Genomic DNA, 17,174 nt, shown 5'->3' with positions numbered 1-17,174 from the left:
TTATGACAGTGGAAAATGTTAAAACTTGATGTTCAGCATGATTTAAAAATAGCTAATGGAAGAAATAAGCCTTGGTAAAAATGGGTATGATAAGTTTTTAAGAAAGGTATAAGGTGTACCATGAGGAATTAGAAATTGAGATGCCTCATCCAAGTGGAAATAGACAGTAGATCCATATACCTACATGCCTGAATATTATTCAGCTACCAAATATGATACTGTATAAAATATATCCACAGACACACATGCATGAGCACACGTACATATCTAAAATGATATACATTAAATTGTTAAGAATAGTTATTTGGGGACCACTATCATTTTCTTCTTGTTATTTGTCCATATTTTATCAATTTCCTGCAATGAATGTGCTCATTGTATGCACAAGTATTCACCAAAAGAAACTAACATTGGCTTTTAAAAATTCAAAGAAATGAATGAGAATCTCTAAAAGGTGCCTCCTTTCCCTGCCAAGAATTTAAAATTCCGGGCCGGCCCCGTGGCTTAGCGGTTAAGTGTGTGCGCTCTGATGCAGGCGGCCAGGGTTCGTATCCTGGGCGCGCACAGACGCACTGCTTCTCCGGCCATGCGGAGGCCACGTCCCACATACAGCAACTAGAAGAAAGTGCAACTATGACATACAACTATCGCCTGGGGCTTTAGGGGAAAAATAAAAAAAAAGAATTTAAAATTCCCTGAAAAAATTTAAATTAGCAAGGTATTATCAGTTTACCATAAAAAATTTTCTAGGCCTGGCACCTTTTTTAGAGGTTTATCTTCAATTAAACATGTTTCCACATCTCTATATTTATAGGTCAATAAACATTTAACTGAGTCAATATTGGTGATATGTTTATGTGAACAGGTGTATAATCACTTATACCAATATTTTAAATTTATTATGTAATGATAGAACATAGTTTTCATTTATAATTTTATTTCCCTTAGATCTATGATTATTTCATTTCTCATGGCTTATCTTTGATATTTTTCTTTTCTCTATTTTTCTTGATGAGTAGTGCCAGAGGTGGTGTAATTAACTGGCAAAGATGTCATTAAATGGTCAATAAAAATCAAAGAAAGAATAGCCCAGCAGTAAATAAATAAAAATCTATGATAAAATCACATAGATTATCCACTTATCGCAAATATGTAAACCATAATAATACATGGATATTTTTACACAAAATAATTATTATGGACAGAACTCATATCACACACACCTAAATTTCAACTACATAAACAACATGTCTGATTATTAGCAAATATGAGAAGAAAATAACACTATTGTAATTAGTTATAGTTTAGAAAGTCATTTGATTCTTTGTTACATAAATTCATAGTAAAAAAATTAATTCTGGAAAAGACAAAACTATGGAGACAGTAAAAACATCAATGGTTGCCAGGGGTTGGGGTGGGGAGTGGGGTTAATAGGCAGAGCACTGAGGATTTTTAGGACAGTGAAAACACTTTGCATGATACTATGATGATGGATACATGTCATTATATATTTGTCCAAACCCACAAAACGTGCAACTGAACCCTAATGTAAACTATGGACTTGGATGATTATAATGTGTTAATGTAGGTTCATCAGTTGTAACAATGTACCTCTCTTGCTGGGGATGTTGATAATAGGGGAGGCTTTGCAGGTGTAGGGGCCAGGGGATATGGGAAATCTCTGTGCCTTCTCCTCAATTTTGCTCTGAACCTAAAACAGCTCTAAAAAGTAAATTGTTGGGGCTGACCCCATGGCCTAGTGGTTAAGTTTGGCACACTCTACTTCAGCGGCCCAGGGTCATTTCCTCAGCGCAAACCTAGACCACTTGTCAGCAGCTATGCTGGTGGCAACCCACATACAAAAGAGAGGAAGATTGGCAACAGATATTAGCTCAGGGTGAATTTTCCTCAGCCAAAAAAAAAAAAAAAAAAAATCAAAAAATAATTAAAAGCTAAGCTGTTGTTTACTACACTCTCCCTTACTCCAAGTGTATCTTTTGAGCCACCCCCAGCCATATCCAATGCAGACTACTACAGCAGCAATAGAAATGCTTCTCAATATGCAACAGTGGTCACTTACTGGTGTCTCAGTGGGCCAGGTGGAGAAAAGCAGTTTGACCTCATGGGAGAACAGTCAGTATCCTGTTCCAGCAAAGACAATCAACCTGGTGTTTGGAGCAGCCCTCCTCCTTAGTGTATTTCTGCCAATTAATGCACAACTCCAGAAGTTGAAAATGCAATTAGACTACCCGGAAATAGGAGTTTATTTTCCTTAAGTGAGATTGTGAGATTTAGATGTCAGTCTGGCTTTGTCATGAAAGGGCCCCACACTCTGCAGTGCTGGGCCAACAACACGGGTGCCTGAGCTGCCAAGCTGCTCCAGGGGTGAGTTTCATCCACTGAGACTCTGCTGGGGACGTGTGGAGGAGTGTAAATGATAAGAGTTGTTGAAATTAAGGAAGAGTGTGTGAGAGTGTGTGTGCACACACAACTACTATGAAGCTGGTATAAACACTAGACATAACACTAACTCTTCTGTGTTATCTCTTATAATAATAATTGTCAAAAAGTAATGGTTTACCCCGTGTCATCTGTAAAACACACATTTTATAAGCATTGCTTAATTTAGTACTTAGAGCAAACAGATGAGGTAGGAACTATTCTCATTCCCATTTTACATTGAGAAATCTGAGTCTTAGAGATGTTAAGTAAACTTTCACAGGTCACAGAGCTAGTAAATAATAGAACAAAGCCTGGAATTCAAGAGCCACTCTGATTGCAGAGCCTAATGATAATGTATAGTGAAACATATGATGAATATAATATATGATAACAACAACATAGATCTCTCATTGGAGGGGGTCAGTAGGCAAATGAGCCATGGGACCCAAATGATAGCATCGGATTAAAAAGGTCTTAGACTTCAGGCATTCTCTTCCAACTCCTCCATGTTATTACTGAAAACTCTGAGGCTCTGAAAGGGAAAATGACTTGCTCAAATACAAGCAAAGATTTTTTTTCATTTTTATTCAATTATAGTCATGCATCACATAATGATATTTCAGTCACTGAAGGACCACATATACGATGGGGGTCCCATAAGATTAGTACCATATAGCCCAGGTGTATATTAGGCTATACCATGTAGGCTTGTGTAAGGACACTCTGTGATGTTGGCACAACGCCGAGACTGCCTGTGACACAATTCTCAGAAGGTATCCCTATCATGAAGTGACTCATGACTGTACATATGGTTCAGATTGAGACTCAAGCCTGTTCTGATGCTCTGAGCACACATCCATTGGGCTACAGATGGAGGCAGCCAAAATTTGAGTCAAAATATGCTCTAAGCAATATGTTCTCTCTTTAAAAATTCTATAGCTTATTTCTTTTAAGGGAATTTTGTTCTTGATGGCTTCTCTTGTCTTCTTGTGCTGAAGTGGCTGGCTTAGCAGTGGAGTGGGAAGAATCCACGCTGGCACATAGGGACCGAGAAGAGGCTTACAGTCCTGAAAGAGGAGCTGGGAGGAAAAACGAAGAGGGATGTGTGACTGACTGTACAGTGAGCTAGGTGAGCGGGTCTGTTTGATGAGACTTGGGCAAAGGTGTCACTTGTTGTTGCCAGAGAGGCTACGTTTCGATGAAGTGTAAGAGCAGAACATCCACCAGCACTCACGGCTCTGTACTGGGTGCTAGTACTGGAAAGCAAAAGGAATACTCTGCTTGGTCTTAGGAACATTTTAGTAGAAATAACACAGACAAGGTGTTACAGAGATGTTGGTTCTAGTTACAGCTCTGCTCTGTGGCTTATGTTTGCTCATCAATAAAACATGGGTACTAAACTACCAGATCTTTTATTTTAAAATCTATACTCTGTAATGAGGAATTTTAAGCTCCCTGGCAGGCAGAGGGTATAGCAAGAGATATTTCCAAGTAACTGACAGGTACTTTGCTATTCTTTCCCCAGCATGTCAGCCACCTCCAGAAATCGCACATGGTAAGCACACCCTAAGTAACAAGGACAGTGTTTCCCCTGGGCAGGAGGTGTGACCTACACCTGTGAGCCCGGCTATGATCTCAGAGGGGCTGCTTCTCTGCGCTGTACGTCCCAGGGAGACTGGAGCCCTGCCACCCCAACATGTGCAGGTGCCTACACTCTCATCTGGTTTGCAGATCAATGATCTCTTTGTCCCTCACATGGCAGTCTCACTCCTGTTTTTCCCATCCTAGTGAAATCATGTGCTGCGTCCCTGGACCAACACCCTAATGGTTGCATGCTCTTTCCACTTAATATCCAGCTTGGGAAAAAAGTGTCCTTCATTTGTGATGAGGGGTGAGTGTGAGCTGGACTAGACACCAGGGACTCCGTGCTGGATAGTGACTCTCTTGGGTTCAGGAGTTAATCTAAAAAGGTGGGCTGACCTATGGAAAAGAGGTACCCAGGGAGATTAATTTCTGGGTAGTTTTGAAATAAGGGTAAGGACTCAGTGGCACCACTATTAGGAGATAAGAAAATGGCACATATAATTCAACGTTGAGTACAAACATAAATATAGACACAGACCTTGAATTCACGGTTGGAACTTGAAGTAACTGGGTAAAGAGTTGTTTGGAGGCAGGAAAATGTAATTTTATGGAAAATTTGCTAGTAAAAAGTTTGACGTAGGAGACAAAAATTGTTTACAATGTGATAAAAGTCAAGCAAGCGTTGTTTCAGGAAACTTAAAGCCAATTAATAGTGGAATTGTAACAGCGTATGGATAAGTATTTTTAATCCAAACATATAGCTTCGCATCAGTACTGTCTTTGACACTGGGATCTAACGGCCAATGTTATTGTTTCAGGCAGTGTTATTAGACATTTATGTGGATCTAGTACTCTTGATGGTCTGCAATATCTGTCTGTGGGAGGTAACAAGATTGGGAAGGCAGCAGTTATTTTTAATAATTTCCAAGGAATCTTTGACATTTACAAAGCCTACCACCCAATAGTGATCAGCAGATTTCAGAAGGACAAGAGGATCCAATAATAAGGGTGGCAAAGACTCCTCCCCTCATCCCTCTTTTGTTCCAGAACATCTGGTCCAGTGAGCCTCTGTCTGGCCATTGCAAATGTGGTGGCAAGAAGAACATGGCCATTCTCTTTCCAGATGATCTTTGCTTTGCTCACCCAGATGGAAAGCTGTTCTTCCTCATAACCAACTAATGAGAATACGTGGGGTGTCAGAGGGCTGTCAGTGAGAGATGGGTGTGGGTCTAGGGCACAGGAAGGAGTGTAGCCTGTGTTCAGTGACCTCTGTAGGTGACACTGGGCTATGAGGTCTGTATGACAATTAAGTGTAGAAGTTCTGATTGCTTGGCATGTCACAGGATATTGTAATTCTTTAGAATAAAGAACCAAACTTTAGGACTTTGAACCAAATGGTATTTAGGCTGAAGTGAGAAAGCTGAGCACCTATCAATGATGAGATGAAGGGAGAGATGGGAATTGCTCACTCATTTGTACCCCTTATTATTCTTTAGGTTCTGATTAAAAGGCAGCTCTGCTACTCACTGTGTCTTGGTTGGAATGAAAAGCCTTTGGAGCAGCAGTGTTCACGTGTGAACGTGAGTAGAAGGAACAACTATGCAGCCTGTATATTCCCTTTATTTTTTTTTCCAGTGTGTTTTTTGCCTCGTAGAATCACCTGCTGTCTGCATTTTTATTTAACTAAAATACTGATAAAATACTTCTTTGTTGGAAGAATTTCAAAGGGGTCTTGTAGATCTTATACAGCATGTGTTTTTGTTACTAATCTGTAAGTCACTAGTTTAATGCTAGGGTTGAAATTTGTAGGGAATATGTGGAGAGAAACCAGATGACATAGAAGTACACCAAAACTTATTTATTCATTTATTTTTTAGTTTCGTCAAAGAAGAGTAACCTCTGTGGGGGATCAAAATTGGCTACCTCAAAATGTGTCTCTTTGGCTTGATTATTTTTAAGAACAAAAGACTCTGAAAGACACTTTGATACCGCTCGCACCCCCCCCGCCCCCCCCGCACTGCCGCAAGTGCCTAAAAGAATTTAGGATAGAAGGCCTGTTCCAGGAAGAAGCTAATACCAGAAGATAACATTGTCTACAGACGGCCCAGCAAACACTTGTTTAAGAAACATTTGCATTTCCATCCCTGTGTAAATTGCCTTCCTCCCCTTTGAAGCCCCAAACCACTATTCCCAACATCCTCCTTTGTCTTCAGGTGAAAATGGTATTTAAGGTGGCGACCTCAGGCATTCTGGTGAGTTGCTCAGTTTTCCTGGGTTTCTCCCACGTATACATGTTATAAGCTTTGTTTGATTTTCTCCTGTTATTTTGTCTCATATCAATTTAATTCATAGGCCAGCCAGAAGAACCTAGAGGGTAGAGTAATTGTCTTCCTCCCCTATAGTTTAGTGACTTGACAGGATAAATCTTCACTGGCTGGATGTTGCTCACTCCTGGACTATTGTAGCCGAGACATCCTGGACCCCTGATCACAGGAGGTAAGAGCTCTTACCACATCAGCCTCCCAGATCTCTGCCTACAGGGTCCAATGGAAGCGAGAGTGGTGAGTTTTTCTTCCTTTGCTAAATTTAGATTAGCAGGAGAATATATTGGTGAAGCTAGCTTCTTGGACTCAGTGACTCTAGGAAATTTTGTTTGAGTACCCATTGGTTTATTGATCATTTTCTTCCCAGAGAAGGTCACTATTTTCCCTCGTTCTGTCTTTTGTGTTGTTTGTCATGAAAAGGAAAAACCATAGGGCAAGATGCAGGCATCTATAAGCCTGTTGTCTGGGAATATGCACATGCAGTGAAAGCTGTTGCGAAGGGCATCTTGGAAGCCAAAAATGCTGCAAATTTGGTGGGCATAGGTCAAGCAGTTAAGGGCCATTAGGGTGCTCACCACCTCAAGAAGACTCCCATGATAGGATCAGTTGGGTCACAGAACGGGGTAGATAACACAGGTCCCCCGCCAACTTCAAGAAAATGTCCATGCAATGATGAGGTACTCTGTAAAACCACACACATTCCCCAACCCTGTGGAACCTCCCTCCTAGGTATTAATTTGGCTCCAAGAGACCCAAGGCTTAGCTAAAGCTGTTAATGTGCATATGAAATGAGGATTTTCTTGTCTTTTTTTACGTCTTGAGAGCTTGGCTTTGTGACCTTTCTGGTCTCTGCCACATGGAGGATGCATGTGCCAGCGTGCATCTTGATAGCCAGTCAAATGGACTGGGGTTTTGAGATGCACTCTCTTTATCCAGCTTTGTCAGTTCCCAGGGGAGTTTGTCATAAGGGGTCCCAATTGCTTTCATAAGGGGCCTTTGTCATCTCAACCTTCGTTGCTTGTTGTGCAACAATGGCCTTTGCTTTCTCAGACTATTTTGGGGAGTGAAGTTTCTGGATCTCTCTTGGGGACAGCTCTTATATCCATGGTTAAGCTTACTGGTTTGAGTCGCTATTAAGATCCTACTCATCAGTGTGGCCAGACAATGGAGGATTTAAATTGGAAAACCTTCTAAATTGGAAAAAAAAGTTTTTGAGGGCTCTCATAATAATTGTTTTATTTGTACCTAATAAAAAGCCAAATTAAAAAAGAAATACAAACAAAAATGACTATTCTTAAGACCCTGACTCAGGCTACAATTAAATTGAAAAAAAAAAGCATAAAAGTATAAATGTTGATAAGATTATAAAGGTTGGGATGTTTGAGCTAATTTTATAGAAAGAGGTTATATCAACTTTGCCTGAAAGTGCTTTGAAAATGGACCTTATATCTGACTGGGAATGCTTCTCCTATTCAATATTATAAGACCGAGACCTATTGATAAAGTCCCCCCAATGAAAGCTATGATTAGAAGTATAAGAGTTGATGGAATTAAGTGATTACATCTCTTTTTGCAGGATTGTATTATAAATTCTATTGTGGGTATAGACATTGTGTCTCACTGGGGAACATTTCCCCTGCCTGATTGTAAGACAGCATATAAATCTGCCCTTTAAACAATGTTAATTAAACATACATAGGGAATTCAATAGAGTTGCCTGAGCCCACACCGTATGAGATAAAAACTAGAGGCTAATATCGGGTGCTAGTAAAAAGGATAATAAAAACCCTACCCTCAGGGTAAATTGGTCTAGGGTTAAATTATGTAAGAAAAAAGGGCCTTTGTTAAATGCTTTGTACAGACTTTTAAAGGTGTGATACATTGTCCTGAAGTTTTAGAACATAAAAATCTTGTGATCCACCTCTTAAGTTAAAAATTTCCCTGATACACAGAAGCAATGGGAAAAATGTAACTGGAAGGGTGAGTCAACCTCTTTTTGTCATTCAGACTGTAATCCAGTTCTTTGGATTGCATATCTCTGCAAGGCTGAAGGTATGGCTCTAGCAAGTTGTTCAAATTTCACTTGTCCTTTTGCCAGTCCCAAAGCCTCCGTGTTCCTCTCAAAATGCAATGTAGATTTTCTGGTCTTGTCTTCTCTAGGACCTGAGAGCCGTTCTTTGAAATGCAAATGTTTCTTATAAACTAGTGAGTTTTGTATTGCACCTGATTCATAACAAAAATTTAGCAGAAGCTATAAGGTCTCTGCCTGTGTCTACTTGTGTGTTCATGTATGTCTGTATATATATGTTGTAAATGTGAGATATTTTTCTACCTCCGGATGGTATGGGCAAAATTAAGAGCTCTATTTAATTGGCTTAAAGCAAGCACTTACATAAATTATTTCTAAATATAAAAGAAACTAACCCAAATGTCTTTCAAGTTAACATGATATGAAATAATCTTTGGTGAATGAAAGCTTGTTTAAGTTTGTTGGTTTGACTAAAATAGACATATCCTCAGAGTTATCAGCATTGGACACAATGCAGACACACAGCCTGGGTTTACTAGTGAATTGAGCTCATGTTATCCCTGTTACAAATTTGTCTGCAAAGTAATAGCTTTATTTTTATTTATTTATTTTTTTTCTTTTTTGTGAGCAGATCAGCCCTGTGCCAACATCTGCCAACCCTCCTCTTTTTTTGCTGAGGAAGACTGGCCCTGGGCTAACATCTGTGCCCATCTTCCTCCACTTTATATGGGACGCCGCCACAGCATGGCTTGCCAAGCAACGCGTCGGTGTGCGCCCGGGATCCGAACCGGTGAACCCTGGGCCGCCGCAGCAGAGAGCGCACACTTAACTGCTTGTGCCATCGGGCCAGCCCCAATAATAGCTTAAATAATACCTAATTTTGTCTGATGTCTCATGAAGTTTTCTTGGGTAATCTAAGCATAAGTTTTCGGAACAAATGATTTAGATGTGAGATAAGAGTTTCTATAGATAAACTTTTAGCAATAATTATAGTTTATCACATGTGTACTTAAAATAGCTTCCAAAATCTCTTTGGTAACTGAAACTTTGAAGTTTTGCTAGGTTAATTTAAATGATAAAAATTCATTGAGTATCTAGATAATTTTCAAATAAGAGAAAAACTCAAACAGTAATTGCTAAACATGTCTAAGTTTACCTGTTTCTGTCTTATTACAGAGAAACTAAAAAGTGTTTGGGTCTATTGGTAAACATGTCTTATATTTTATTAAAATATTGTACTATGAAGTAACATGTTTCTAGAAATTATGAAAAGTGTTTATAAATTCTCTCAAGTCATAGAATGCTAATGTAAAAGAGCATTTATAATTGCTTACTTAGTTTTTACTTAAAAATCAAGGGTTAAAAATTCATATGTATGATTAAAGCAACTAAAAATTAATAAGGGAAATATCTTTGTATTCAAGGAAAGTAAAATATGTTTTCAGTAAAGAAGGTATAAATAATGGAAATATTTTTGTTTGGTTGGTTAAGAAAGATAAATTTGTCCTAAAGTACTAGGAGGAAAGAAAAAAAAGGCATGGGACAAATTCTAAATGTAAAAAAAAAATGTTGTAAAAGGTTTGTGGAAGAGGAACCTTGAAAAAGAGTTTTACATGGTCAAGTTGGCTAAGACTGAAATAAATTTAATTAAATGAATAAGTTTTAATATCAAAAGTAAGCTGGTACAAAATTAAAATTTGGTTCTCTCTCTTAAAAGAACAATTTTCTTGAACTTTTAGTCTGCTCTTGATAAAAGAAATTACAAAAAGTTTTTTTTTTTTGAGTGTTACCAGAAGGGTAGAGATTTTATGTTTTATCAAAATAAATTTACTATATTGTTTTTATCAGGTCTTTAATCACAGGTGCTAAGGTTTTTCTTACAGCTATTTAATCTTCTGCATTCACCTAAAAATCTTTAACTGTCACCATGGTTAAATAGATAACTAGAAACTGTTTCATAGGGACCTATGATATTATGTGGGTAAATGTTATTGCTATAAGTGTTTTAAAAATTAGATAACATTCCTAAAATTCTGTTATCTTCTGTTTATCAGTCACAATTCTAGTATTATCTTAAAGTGTTGTATGTCACAGAAATAACCAAGTTACTTTGTCAATTGCCCTTTTAAGTCTTTTGTCATTTACAAACAGCTTGGTTTTACTCTGCTTTTGCAAATGTTTTCATCTTTAGAGAGATTCATGGAAAGAACTCTGACACTTATTCCAGAATACAAGTTTCTGATAAACTTTCAAATCACAAAACTGAACTCAGTAAAAAATTGCAGAACTCTAACAGAGAACCTGAGGACTTCAGGAAACTGCTAACAAAAGATCAAGATCAAACATTGATTATGTGGGAGGGAATGAACTGATACAGATAATTATAAATTCTATGACTTTTCTTTTGAAATATTGCTGATTTTTTAAATGTTTTGTTTTTTCAGATTTAAAGGAAACTTTTTCTCTTTTCTTTTAAGTTAACTATGACTCATAGCAATTTGGTAAACTATACCATTGTAAGCAAAATTGAAACATTTATCTTTTTCTCCCTACCTGATCCCTCTAGAATGTGAAAACCCTTAGTAAGTGAATATTCTTATTTCATGGCAATATAGTTATTTGCATAATTTCAATAAGAATATGTTCTCCTTATAGCAGGACACAATTGGAAACATTGGTTATATTATCAAAGGTTTGATTAGAATGCAATATTTGAGAGAAACAGGCATAAACTCAGATATGACCACACAGCTTTTGAGAAACATAGATTGGACATTATGAAATAAAGACACTTGGAAATATTGGCCTGGTACCTTGTTTATAGTGTTCCTAACAACCTTACCAGGTGAGTAAAGAAGGTCACGTCTCTGGCAGGTGCCTAGAACCTCAAAATATTTGGGAGAGGAATTTATCCACATCTATAGGTATTACTGATGGAGTCTGACAAGTCCTTCACTTTCCTGGACTCTAGAGGGCTTTCAAGTTCAATCTGAGATTCCTTATATAAAGTTCCAGCAAAGCAGATTTTAAAAAGCCTATATGATCAATTGCTATTCTTGCTGTACTTATAGAAATAATTGGACCTAATTTATTAAAACTAGATTTATTTTACAAAGCAGTTAGTCTTAATTTGGCTATCTTTGGTAAAAATGAGTGTGATTTTAGAGAGGAAAATTATATTTCAGTAAAAACTATAATACCCATTTGTGGATATTAGATTCTAGTTCTGTTAATTCTTGAAGGTTTTTGTTTTCTAAATAAACTGGACTGGATCTTGAATTCTTCTAGTCTCCTGAAATATCTGGCTACAAATCTCCAAACTATTGTTTTCAATTGTTTATCCATCATTTTCATTTGAAATCAATTGAGAACTGAAACCCTTTTTCCTGAAGCCTTGCAAACTGAAGCTAGATAACTTGATGGGAACCTTGTAGAGATCACCCCAATAGCATGCCTGTTGCTATGTAAGCCACGCAAAAGGATACCTGAACACCTGATGACATCATCAGAGACATTTCAAGCTACAAAAGATACCATGACCCTAACATCTAGAAATCTTCTTGACTCGTTGTCCATTGGGCTCAAAAACTGGTTTATAATTCACTCCAACCAATAACGTTGTTTTTCTTTTTATTTCCATAGAAATGCTACTTATTGAATACATGATTGCTGGTTTCCAAAATATAGGCCTAGCTTTGGAGCCCAACCGCATCACCACCTTCTGAAATGAATTTAAGTGGACTGATCTATTATCAGGACTAAGAAATGTGTTCAGTGAGATGAAACAATCTACCAACTCACCTTCTGGACTATGAAACTTCTTAAAGTTTCAAAGGTGAGACTGTGGGGGATCAGAATTGGCCACCTCAAAATGTGTCTTTTTGGCTTGATTATTATTTTTTGTGTGTGTGAGGAAGATTAGCCCTGAGCTAACATCCATTGCCAATCCTCCTCTTTTTGATGAGGAAGACTGGCCCTGGGCTAACATCTGTGCTCATCTTCCTCTGCTTTATATGGGACACCACCACAGCATGGCTTGACAAGAAGTGCATCAGTCCGCACCCGGGATCCGAACCTGTGAACTCTGGGCTGCCAAAGCAGAGTGCATGAACTTAACTCACCAGGCCAGCCACTGGCTTGATTATTTTTAAGAACAAAAGACTCTGAAAGAAACTTTGACCCCCCGCAACGGCCTAAAACAATTTAAGATAGAAGGCCTGTTCCAGGAAGAAGCTAATACCAGAAGATAACATTGTCTACTGACGGCCCAGCAAACACTTGTTTAACAAACATTTGCATTTCCATCCCCATGTAAATTGCCTTCCTTCCCTTTGAAGCCCCAAACCACTACTCCCAACATCCTCCTTTGTGTTTAGCTGAATATGGTATTTAAGGTGGCAACCTCAGCCATTCTGGTGAGTTGCTCAGTTTTCCTGGGTTTCTCCCATGTATACATGTTATAAAGCTTTGTTTGATTTTCTCCTGTTATTCTGTCTCATATCAATTTAATTCATAGGCCAGCCAGAAGGACCTAGAGGGTAGACAGTAGATGTTTTCCACCCATATATCTCTCTTAAATGTTTATGTCCTTCTATCCCTCACATCTCTAAACTATTTATTCTGCCTGTTATTTAGTCCATAGTGTTTAGTGAGGAAGGGCTTCCATGGGCCAGGACTTTCCATGTGGGGAGAGGGCTAAACAGGAAAGTCTTATCTCTGCTCTCATGGAGTTCATTTTCTACTTGGGGAGGCAATAATGAACAAGAAAGTAAATAGGTAAACAAATAAAAATAGAATATATAAAAAGGTATAGTAAAAAGTGGTAAGTGTTATAGAGAAAATAAAGCAGAGTTACATGGTAAGTTAGTATGGTGCAGGACGGTGAGTCAATATTTGAAATGATGAGATGACTTGCCCTTAATTTCAAAACCACCCACTTAAATAAAATAGCAAATATACAGAAACTGATAAATAGATAAGAGTGTTTTAAACACCAAGACATTCCTGATTTATCCTACTCTTTACTAAAGCAAGGCAAGACTTTTTTTTAATCCCTTTTCCCTAATGATTAAAAATTGCTCATTTTAATTTGGACTTTGTTAAAATACCTTGCTAGAAATCTATTTGGACATCTTATGGGATTATGATGTTACTTTATAAGAACATTCAATACGTATAAAACTCAGATATCCAACAAACTCAACCTTCCTGAGACACATAAAGCTGAAAATAAGTATATAAGTAAACTTTGGAGAAAAACAAACACATAGAGAAAATCCAGTATGGGATGTCCTGCATTGTATCATGCACTAAGGCCTTCACTTTGTTTATTCACACAGTTCTGACAAGCTTGGGAATATCTTCCTAAATCCATATCAGATTAGAAGCATCACATTAGTTTTAGGGAGAGAACACTGGAATCAGATACACTAAAAGCAGGAGGAAATGACACCTGATAGCTTGAAAGAAAGAAAACCAGCCCCCATCCCCCAAAAAAGGTTCTCTGGAGCCATTTAATCTGGCTATAAAGAGCCATAAAGGAATCAATGTACTTTGATGACACTATTATATCTTTGGTATTGGTACTGATGATAGTGGGCTTGAGTCATCAAGAAACGTTTACATCTACTGAAAATGATAATCCATGTTTAAAAACTTTACAAAGATTTCCCTGGACCCTCAGATATTTGAGGGCCAAAACCTTGTCTGTCTTATACCCCATTGTCAACCCAGGATTCTTAAGATGCCTCACATAAAGTAGGCTATCAAATGGTTGCTGAAAAAAACAAATTAATTGCCGTCTAAATTGATTAAAAACGTAGCTACCTTGAGGGTCTTTTGGACTTTTACAATAAAAACTGCCATTTAAGTCTCACTTCAGTTTCTTCTCAGCCTTACGTATTTAAATTGCATCCACCTTATTATGTTCTCATAGAAAAAAATTGATTCATAACACATTCCAAGGGCACCATTGTTGTATAATCATTTTTTTTCTGAGGCAGCCTCACAGTGGGGATGTTGACCCCAGCCCACCACCCACCCCCATTCACTGGCAGAAGCTGTTCACTGGGAGGGAAAACAAAGAAAAAATTCATGTTTTGGAGGAAGGGTCTGCCTTCAGGCGAGACATGTTGAGCTTGAGCTACAGTGGGGGAGTCCAGATGAATAGGATAGACTAGTGCTCCCTAACCTTTAACATGTGCGTGAAACATATGGATCCTGATAAACTGAAGATCTTGGTTCAGGAAGTCTGGGTGGGGCCTGGGAGTCTGTGATTCTAACAAGCTTCCAGGGAATGCCCATGCTTCTGGTCCCCAGGCCACACTTACAGTGGCAAGTATGTAAACTGCTAGAAATGTAGATCTGGAACCCATAGGGGGATGGAGGTGTCCTCAGAATACAGGTCACAGGTCAAGGCCTGACAGTGGGCAAAATCCCCAGGCAGAGGCCACCCAATGGGGAGGGAAGGTACCTAGGACTGAGTGGTGGGGGTCACCCGAGCTGGCAGGTCCAGAAGCAGGCAAGGAGCCTGAAGGAAACCAGAGAAGAACAAAGGATCAAAGGAGTAGGAGGGAAGCCAGAAGAAAGTTGCAACTGGGAGTTTCTAGAAGGAGGAAGGGCTCCATTATTGTATAACCATTTTGCTTGAAACTCTAATGGAACCTAGAGTTCTTGTGTTCTTTCTAGAATCCGTTGTCCAAATCCTCTAGCTATCCTTAATGGAAACTCCACAGCAACTTCTCTGGGAGACATTCCCTATGGAAAAGAAATTACTTAAATGTGACCACCAGTCAGAGGTATGACGTCGAACCTCACTGGGGAAAGCACCATCCACTGCACAAGTGACAGTCAAGGGAACGAGATTTGGAGTGGCCCTGCCCATCACTGTGAACTTCCCGGTCCTGCTGGTCAGTGCACATTTCCCCACACTCCAGATGGATCAGAATATCTAGGAGAGAAGCCCCACAATTCTATAGTGAGAGTCATTTTTGCTTGTGAACATGGCTGTGTTGTGAATGTCACAGAATTACCTGCCAAGTGAATAACAGATGGGTTCTAGATGAGCCACACTGCATCCCAATTGTGGTATTCTCATGTCCCCGCTGGGGTGAGGAATGTGGGATGGTGAGGAGAGGAGGGAGTGGAGAGCAGAGAGAATCAGTGAGGTCCGGCTTTCATAGAGAATATTTCCAAAGCACCGAAAACAAATGCCAAAGAAAATACCCTGTGATGCCGTCTCTTCTACTAGTTGTCTTCATACTAGATAGATGGGTGTGCAGAGCAAAACATACATGTTGATGGCAGTAATTTACTTCAGAATTGATAATGCTACAGAAATAATTAAATAATCCCCAGTGTAGGCATTTATACTGTTTTTGTTAATTCTAAATGTTCTGCTCTAGCTTGTGACTGTATTTTGTTGACCCTTCATCTCGTGGTTAGCAAAGGGAACTCAGGACGCCCTGGAGAAGTGGAGTTCAAGGTTGTGCTCTTGGCCTCTGTAGCTCATTCCTCTTACATATTAGTCTGGCTTTAAATGACAGTGCCTGACAACTGTAGGCTCATTTGTGGCTGTGATTGTCCACACCAGCTCCATCCTCCAGTGAGGACAGACAGTGTTGAACTGGTAGTCTATAGATCCCGGTGGAACTCCCATCTGGTGCAGTTACAGGTAGAGAATACAGATGATCCAATATAAAAGTTGAGAGGTCTCGGTTTAGACAATTGGTATTCCCACTGATTGGCAACTGTTCAGTGCCTTGGGAACCTGCCTGCCTTGGGTCCTCCTGTGGCTCTAGTATCCAGAGATACTAATAGATGGGTCGGTGTAGTCATACTTCTTTGTTTAACTGAATGTTTTTTCTCATGTTTTGGGGGGAACTTGTTCTTAGCATGCCCACATCCACCTAAGATCCACAACAGGCAGCACATTGGAGGCCATGCATCTCTGTATCTTCCTGGGATGACTGCCACCTACACTTGTGACCCATGCTACCTGTTGGTGGGAAAGGCCTTCATCTTCTGTACACACCAGGGAACCTGGAGCCAATTTGATCATTATTGCAAAGGTATTTCTTATTCTAGCTGGGTTTTCATGGAAAATTGATGCATGAGGCTAAGAAGGCTGAGAGATCATTTCTGAGAGGATCATGAAATGAGTATCAACAGAGGAGGAGAAGAGCAGAACAAAAGGAAGGAAGGATCCTCAACTTTACTGAACAAGTAGGAAGAACTGATGGAATTTCCAGTAATACAATAGATATCAAACACCAATTTAAAATGCTTTATGGGCTTTTAACTAATAAAATATTTCAGCTCTAAAGGACATCAGATGGTCACAGGTGGTCCTCACAAACATCCGTAGAAGGTAAATAGGAGAATAGAAGCACACATTGTTGTGAGGAAAATTGAAGTCCGAAGCAAGGTTGAGAGCAATTAATTTCTAGAATTACTGGATATGGAGCCTCATATCATCTCCAAGCCCAAAGGTGAGATGTTTATTTCATCTCTTCCCTGGAACGAGTCCCCAGCAATTACTTACTTTATTCCTGGCTATGTTTGTGAAAATGGCAACTGACTTAAAAAATTTTTGTTGGTATTATTCCAAACAGCTACAAAATGTGGCTATAAAAATAATATTCTATGACTAGGCATGGTATGGAGGTCTTTACAAAAGTTATTTGTATTAGTCTCCAAAAGAATCTGATGAGGTGGGATTATTATTCTTGCCATCTTCCAGAAGAGGATACTAAGGTTTAAAGAGATCCAGTAACTAGTCCATGGTCCACAACTCA

At 38.9% G+C, this 17,174-nt stretch overlaps 1 protein-coding gene across 1 annotated transcript; it reads left to right on the top strand.

Annotated features, from left to right (window-relative positions):
- Positions 1–1,555: 1,555 nt before the first annotated feature.
- LOC106800975 (complement component receptor 1-like protein) lies at positions 1,556–12,496 on the top strand. Its single transcript, XM_087420354.1, is given in 9 exon segments — positions 1,556–1,584; positions 1,990–2,355; positions 2,357–2,385; positions 3,968–4,044; positions 4,047–4,146; positions 4,231–4,333; positions 5,523–5,606; positions 5,904–6,587; positions 9,011–12,496. Coding segments are annotated over 7 exon segments (786 nt in total). The 3' UTR covers positions 5,605–5,606; positions 5,904–6,587; positions 9,011–12,496.
- Positions 12,497–17,174: the final 4,678 nt, after the last annotated feature.

Source organism: Ceratotherium simum, chromosome 2, assembly GCF_057802395.1.
Source record: "Ceratotherium simum simum isolate JZ-2026a chromosome 2, ASM5780239v1, whole genome shotgun sequence".
Lineage (NCBI taxonomy): Eukaryota > Metazoa > Chordata > Mammalia > Perissodactyla > Rhinocerotidae > Ceratotherium > Ceratotherium simum.
This window is presented reverse-complemented; position numbering and strand designations above follow the sequence as displayed.